This window comes from Notothenia rossii (genome assembly GCF_949606895.1).
Source record: "Notothenia rossii genome assembly, chromosome: 1".
Lineage (NCBI taxonomy): Eukaryota > Metazoa > Chordata > Actinopteri > Perciformes > Nototheniidae > Notothenia > Notothenia rossii.
Window position 1 is genome coordinate 49,154,178 of NC_136912.1, and position 8,136 is coordinate 49,162,313.

General features: G+C 44.7%; 1 protein-coding gene across 3 annotated transcripts in view; it reads right to left on the reverse strand.

Moving 5' to 3' along the window:
* Positions 1 to 5,702, reverse strand: part of LOC307043569 (uncharacterized protein) — a 204,689-nt gene extending 198,987 nt beyond the window's left edge. For 2 of the 3 annotated variants that reach the window (XR_013809407.1, XR_013809408.1), the window contains exon 1: positions 5,214 to 5,702. Coding sequence is in view for 1 of the 3 variants with exons in the window: in XM_079688088.1 (XP_079544214.1) it covers positions 5,214 to 5,502 (289 nt within the window). In the remaining 2 variants the exon portion in view is untranslated. The remainder of the gene's footprint in view (positions 1 to 5,213) is intronic. The other variant, XM_079688088.1, reaches the window with a different exon arrangement.
* Between the last annotated feature and the right edge of the window lie 2,434 nt (positions 5,703 to 8,136).

The following is an 8,136-nucleotide window of genomic DNA, read 5'->3' on the forward strand; positions in this document are numbered from 1 at the left end:
CCCCATTTCTTTTCCTCACAGACGACAAAAAAAGTCCGACATTATACGATTTAAAATAAAAACAATAATCGTGGCTTGATATTGAGTAAGAACATGTTTTTATGAACCCCACAGCTTCCGGTCTTCCAAGACCCGAACGGACAAAAAGACGTGCTGCAGGCATGAAACATACTACCAATAGAAATACATTGCTTTTAAAATCGTTCTGTGTGACACGAAAAAAAGGGGAAAATTGTGTTGGTGAACACGAATCAATAGATCAAATGTCGTGACTATAACACGAAATACCGTGAGACTGGGTTGGTCCGTCAGGAAACACAATGTTTACTAACAGTTCCAGCAAACATCCACTGATAAACTGCGATGTTAACAACCTCATGATAACCTCATATGTTTTTAACTTAGGATCATACCTGTGTTTAGTCAAGGTAAATGTGTGCATTTTATTATAAAGTTGTGTTTATTTACAGACTGTTGCAAAAACTAAGAAGCTTATAAACATCAGGTTTAAAACTAAAAGAGCTTTACAAAAAAGTAACGCAATTAAAGATGTTTGGAATTTTATTTTAGTTCTTAATTTACATTTTTTGTCAAAGAGATGCTGATTTGAAACCGTTGTTACATACAGTTACGGCATTTCCTGTTTCTGCCGGAGAGAGGGGAGTTTGGACCCAAAGCTTGCCGCTGTATAGCCCACTCCCCCTCCACACCGCTCCACACTCGTTGGTTTGGAACAGCACTTAATATGGCAGACCCTCCGCGCGAACGCGCAAACGGAGTGTAGTGTGTAGGGGTAGTGTTGAGGTATAACATACAGACATGTATAGTGTATGACTCCATGTATTACTGTGTACCATATTGTCTATTCAAGTTTGCTGCGACTACTAACTGTGTTCATTGGTTAGCGCTGTACCACATAATTGTGATGTCACTACCTGGGGTATAAGACCGTTGGAAGTCACGCCCCTTCTCTCTCTGTCCTCAAGTCTCTTGAGATGTGTGCCTATAATAAATAACGCAGTGATGAATGGCTAAACTTGAACTGCTGAGATTACTCACCTTTCTGCTGCAGAAGACAAAAGGTATAAGTCTAAATCTGCTAACAGGTAGGGTGTAGGGGCCGGTTTGGGATTGGGCCGAGACTCGGGGCGTTTCTCGATGTCGAGGAAGGCTCCTCCAGAGCCACTATTTCAAGGATGCTACGTCATCGAGTCCCGCCGAAGGACTGTTCCAATTTCCAGGATCCTTGGAATTCTACAGAGGCCGGCGTACTTCGTTTTAGGAAATGTCGAGGCTGCACATGTGTATCCTCCGGTCTTAAAATCCCCACAATGCTTTGTGCACCGACCAATTTCAAAAATCTTTGGCGGAAATCGCGCTCCATTTAAGGCGGGGCCTCGCATATGACGCACACCTGCACACCTGTTAGCCTGTTCCACCATTCTTCGTTTTCCGAGGCTAGGAAGGATTCTTGCCTCGCTTCTGAAGGACCTGACTTGGAAGACATGTCCTGCCAAGGAAGCGTCCTCGACATTGAGAAACACCCTCGCTGTTTGAGGGCTTGATAGCCCACTCCCCCTCCACACTCGTTGGTTTGGAAAAGCACTTAATGTGGCGGACCCTCCGCGCGAACGCGCAAACGGAGGGGTAGTGTGTAGGGGTGGGGTGTAGGGCGTGGTTTGGGATTGGGCCACAGTGTCTGCAGGCCAAGGTAGAGCAGCAGTAAAACTTGCTGCGGCTGAAGCCAGCAGGAAACATCTGGCTTCATTTGGTTTCAGTTCTGATGAAAAGCCAGCCAGAGGAGACCAGCTGTTTTTTCTTGCCTAGGAAATCAATGTTAGGTAAGAGCCTGCCCATAGATCTGCCTTGTGCTTACTGTTGACAAAAACAAATATGCACAGCACCGGACAGCACAAGTCCAGACCTTTTTAGGTCCCTGACTTTAACCTCATTCGAAGCATAAACCATCAGCAGCTGAAACTTTAATGAAGGCAACCAAAAACAATGTTTGCAAATGCTTTATCATGCAGCACCTCATGCACTTTTATTCTGAGACAGGAATTTTAAAATAAGCATATATGTAAGACATTTATTTTGCTAAAGTTTTTATCGTTTGTATTGTTTCTTAATATATAGGTGTGGAGAGCTGAGCGTAAGAATTTCAGTGTACAGTGCAACTACCTGTTATACTGTACATATGAGAATACAAGATTTAGAATTTAATCTTGAGTGCCTTTCAGCCCACTCAGATGACCTGAAACAAGACCCCTAATAACAAGGTGATTTTCCAGGCGTCAGTGTTCAAAAAGCTTTTATGTCTCTCATCCTGCCTGTGCTCCTTTCCCCCTCTGTCTGGGGCAGTAGAGTGTGGAAGACACTCCCTCTGGAGGGAACACAGGGATTCAAGCCCCTGCAGACCGTTTACAGGCACACAAACCTTGAGGAGAGGGAAAACCCCAAACATTATTATAGGGCCCCTTTAACTGCACGACCACAGGATACTCGGGTCACTTTGACAAAAGACTTATGAAGATCAATGTTCTCTGTGATGATTTCTCTTCCTCATTCTCAGTCAGACTTAGTTTGTACAGGCAGGAGCTGAAATCAATGGCTGTCAATAAAAGTCATGGTGTACTTAAAAAATGATCAGGAGTAATATACATTTTACACGATTGTGGGCTAACACAAGAAAGACCATCCAGTTCTTTGGCTTTCCCACGAGTGACTGAAGTAAAGTTGTTTACCAGTAAACACTAAGAAACCAGTTTTATGGATTGGATCATATTCTCTGCCTTCTGGTTTCAAAGGCTTTGGTGGCTGACCGTGTGTAGATCAGAATACTTGATTTGAGAAACCATGACAACAAATGCAACAAACTAATTCAGACCTCTTCCTCACGCATAAAACCTTCTCCATCACAGCCCCATCTGCGAGGGTGATGTTAAGTGTGTCATAGCGGGGCCTAGACAACAGTAAAAAGCTGAGCAACATTAACAAATCCACCTTTACGGCCCCTACACACGGCGGCGTGCGTTGCCGCTTCAACGCTTCAGCCCATTCACTTTGAATGGGGTGACGTCACGATTCGCCGAACTGCATTGTGGGAGCAAAGCGTAGCTTCTCTCGCGGTGTTTGCTGCAAAAGTAGAGCAATGTTCTACTTTTTACGCCTCGACGGAGGCGTCAGCCAATCGAATCATATGCCAGTACAAGCTTTAGCCAACCAAACCGCGTGCTTGCGTGTCTGGGGCGGGAGATTCATGTGATTGGTTGTTGGTCGAGTTTCACCCCCCCCCCTGCCGGCAAGCGACAACGCACGCCACCGTGTGTAGGGGCACTGTCGAGCAGAGCCTGACTCAGTGCAGCATACAGCCAGATGTCATGTGACCCTAGACACATTTAGCTTTGAAGTGATGAGATCTGTTAGCTAATTCAACAGAAAGTGAACCAAGGAGACAACGTGTTGTCGTGCTAAAGAAAGATCTGAAACCTAAATTGACCCCGTAAAACTTTGGGCCAGGCTCCTTTAGGTTAATTTATTTTATCCTATAAGCAGATTTAGCTGTTTACAGAAGCCTTTCATATATAAATAGTAATACATATGAAAGCAATGAGCACATTAATATATTGGCTAAATCTACACTTTTTTAATTAAGTCGGACCAACTTCAAAACGCACACACAGACACACAGACGCACACACACACACACACACAGACACACACAAACACACACACACACACACACACACACACACACATGCATCCATTGATGGCGATCTGAGCGTCAAGAGGAATCTGTTTGTTCCTGTGTATCAGCAAAGAGGACAAACAGGCTTTTGTCCAGAAACCACATGTTACACACACACAAACACACACACACACACACACACACACACACACACACACACACACACACACACACACACACACACACACGAGTAAAGACCAAGTACAAATACTGAATAAAGCAGTTTATCATCAGAAATCAGGTACAAATATGTAGTTAAAAGCACCAAGATCTAAAAAGTATAAAGTTAAATTGTATCTTAAAGGTGACCTATCATGCTAAATGCACTTTTGTACATCTTTTATACATGAATATGTGTCCCCGGTGTTCCAGGGAACTCACCAAGTGTCAGAAAACACAACCCTCTCTATTTTCCTCCATACCCAAATCTCTTAAAAAGGGGCTGCAACGGATCTGATACAGCCTGATACAGATTTGAACACTTCTATGACGTCACAGAAGTGGCGCTACGGCTATTGGGCCAACTCCACCAATCAGGAGGAGACAGCCACGGACATTGGAGACGCTGTAGTACATATGCCAGGCCTGTAGATGGTGCTGTTCTCACAGAATCAGCCCATGCAAAGACAGTGTTAAATTGAGCGAAATGAGGAATGGTTAAAATGCATGATCTGTTAGGTATTTTGAAAAATAAAAAGTATAAATATGCCTTATATAGGTATGGTCCTACACTATATTATTCAAATATAGCATGATAGGTCCACTTTAAATATAAGAAAAAATGAGAAAACTAGAGGAAACGCACTCACACCTTGATTGATCTCTCAGACACACACACATACACACAAACACATACCAGTATAAATTGTCAGTGATTCTTACTGTATGTGATAATGTGTACATAAAAAGAGTGTGTGTGTGTGTGTGTGCGTGCGTGTGGTGCGCGTGTGTGTGTGCGTGTGTGTGTGTGTGTGTGTGTGTGTGTGTGTGTGTGTGTGTGTGTGTGTGTGTGTGTGTGTGTGTGTGTGTGTGTGTGTGTGTGTGTGTGTGTGTGTGTGGTGTAGTGGAATGTGGAAGGAATTTTAACTTGTAGCTCTGTAGTGTCAGTCGACTCATTTCCTGAGTTTTCTGTGGAGACAAAGCAGAGTTCTTCTTCCACCAAACACACACACACACACACACACACCCCCACACACACACACACACACACACACACACACACACACACACACACACACACACACACACACACACACACACACACACACACACACACACACACACACACACACACACACACACTGAAAAATGATTCTGTATGCCTGACAGACAACTGGGAAGGGTGTTGTGGAGCAGAGCAGACACACACTCCATGTGCTGCTGTGTGTTTACATGTCAGGCTTCATAAAGCGGATGTGTGTGTTCTGAAATGTTTCTACAGACGTACAGCAGCGTGGTGACTCACCCTGGCTCTGAATCTGGCTGTGCCTCGCTGGAGATCCACCCCCAGCGCTCTGCCAAACCTCCCCCAGCATGGAGTCATCTCTCTGGGCTTGCCTGAACCCAGGGCTTCCCTGTCTTGGAGGTCCGGTCCCTGAGCCTGGAGCTGAAGGCCCCTTCTCTGCTCTGGTGCCCCCCCCCTGCTGCCGGACACCGGGCCCCAGCTTGGAGGAGACTTTCTGTAGGAACAGATGACGTTTAGTGACAGCGTCCCAGCCGAGTGGAACCAGCTCCGAGCTGTGCACCGACACCATGTTTTTCCCCACTAAGAGTTAGAAATGTGGACAGGAGGAAGTGAGGGAGGCGGTGGAGGAGCAGAGGGCAGGAGTGAGGGAGAGAGTGTGTCAAGACAGAGGGGGGGGGAGGAAAAAAGAGAGCAGGAAAGAGAGGTAGGAGGGAACATTGGGAGTGTGCTGCTAGCACAAGAGGGGTAAAAGAAAAGTTGATATTGTGTTGTACATTCCCCTTGAGAATCCCTGCTCTGACCAGGCCAACTTTTTCTCTCTCTCTGTCTTACCCCCGCCCCCATCCCTCCCTGTCCCTCCCCCTCTGACTGGTGTGACCGGTACACATGGTGTGAGTTTGTGGATGACGGCCTGGCTTTTGTCTCAGACTTTTTAAGGGAAAGACTCCCCTTATAGAGCTGTTCTGGTATGTATATGATACCTATATGTGATAATAGAGCAGCCAGGGACTAAGAGAGGAATGAGATAATGTTCACAAATCCAGTCTTTTGTCAAAACATCCTCAAATAAATTCCTCATGTGCTTACATTCACACCTTCACCTCCACCCGCCTGTTAAAGGTCTCTGAAAGCCCATTTCAGCTGAGCCCAGGGCTTACTGTAACTATACCAGTACAAAGTCATCTGGCTAATCACTAACTCATACTCAGTTTGGCAATACGTCAGTGGAGTTACTGCACACGTGTTACACCATCTCTTACACTGTAAGGAAACACGATGATGAGGTTACAGGAGGCCTTCTGACCTTTGACTGTAACAACAACCATTCCAAAATAAAGGCTGAAGCAGTGTTACACACATGTCTTCCTTTCACACGTGTAAAGATTCTAAACACACCCTGTGCAGATACAGCCCTCAGGCTCCCCCTGAGAGAATACGCTGGGGCAGGTTTCAAACCTGTCACTGACGCACTGGATCTTTAGAAACACATACCAGAGACACACAAACTGTACACACACCACTCCCCCACACTTAAACTAAAATTCTTATGAACAACAACAACAACAACAACAACAACAACAACAACAACAACAACATACAGCTAATGGCGCATTTCCACTTCAGCGCGGAGTGTGGTTTAAGCGTGCCGTGCCGTTTTTGGTTGCGTTTCCACTCGGCGTAGTTCCGGCTATCGGATACTTTTTCAGAGTTTTCTGGCTCTCCAAACTCAAGGTTCTTTCCAGGTGATTTAATTGGAACACACGTTTCAAAATGATGCCGAAGTAACAACATACTGATACCGGTTAGTGAAAACCATGAATTAATGCTTTGACAAGTCTGCAGACAGACGGCAGGCGAAAAATCTTTTAAAATGTGTGTTTTCTGAATGGAGATCGGCTAAGCTAACGTTGTATATGCTCCGACCGTCCACACTCACAACAACGGCATAAATAAACCAATTACTGTATTCGCCATGACCAGTGTTGGGCAAGTTACTTTTAAAAAGTAACTAGTAATAGTTATAGTTACTGCTCTCAAAAAGTAAATAGTTACTTTATTAGTTACTAAATTATAAAAGTAACTAGTAACAAGTTACTTTACTTTACTTTAAAAATAATAACAATAAAAATACAAGTATTGTGTTGTTCTGGGGCACAGTAAGAGAAAAGACAACTCCCCATCATTGTAGCAATTATCATTATCAAATGTAGTGTAACAATAAAACACAAAAGATATGTTTAGACATTGGTTGAGACGCTGGGGTCTTTGGCGACTAGTTGTATAGCCCCATGTACATTAGTTAGGTGCTTCAGGAGATTGGCATTGCTGTTATTCGATGTGGACAATGCTTTCTGTCCTGCACACATATTACATTTTACTGTAAGATTTTTTGAGTCTTTTATCCCCACAAATAGTGGTTATATTTTCAAGTTGCAAATGCGCTGCTGCTCTCGCTGATACTTGCATCTGCCATTGTGTGTATGTGTGCTGCTGGTGAGCGTTGCCGTGTGTGTGAGTGTTAGCATTAGCAAGTGTTTGTGTGTGTGTATTTTACTTTGTAACGCGTTAATCCCAACACTGGCCATGACACAGACAGTCTGTGGTTTGTACTTGTTTAACTTTTGTCTAGTTTCTGAACAGATATGAGGAGCTGTGAGCTCTGAGGGCTAACAGCTAACGGCTGATGTTGGTTTTGTGTTTTGCAATGAAGATGACGTCACGGCTCCGCTTACACTGTTACAATAGATCAGGCATGGGCAAACTAAGGCCCGCGGGCCAAATACGACCTGTTGGGCTTTTGAATCCGGCCCGCCGAATATTGGTACAAAATTGTCCAAATTATAGTAAAGACCGCATTAATTTTGCCTTTTTCCTACAATACCCGGCATTTCAGTTGATCCCACTAGATGGCGCACTCTAGACACAATTGACCTTTGCTGGAGTCTGGTCTATTCTCTGGCCCCACTCGGCAACCCGGCAGCATCCAAGAACCAAATACGTCACGATTACATTGGAGGGGGTCAAGATTTACCTGAGCTGTAGCGTGAGACATTTCTGCAGCACGTTATATCAGTCACCAATGTGGTTAGCTAGCTATATTCACGGAGAGAAATCACACACAACCATCATCTCTTTGGTCGGAGTTCACAAGACCGTTTATTGTGCGCATGCTCGCAACAGCATCCCAGTGTGCCCAGTGTGC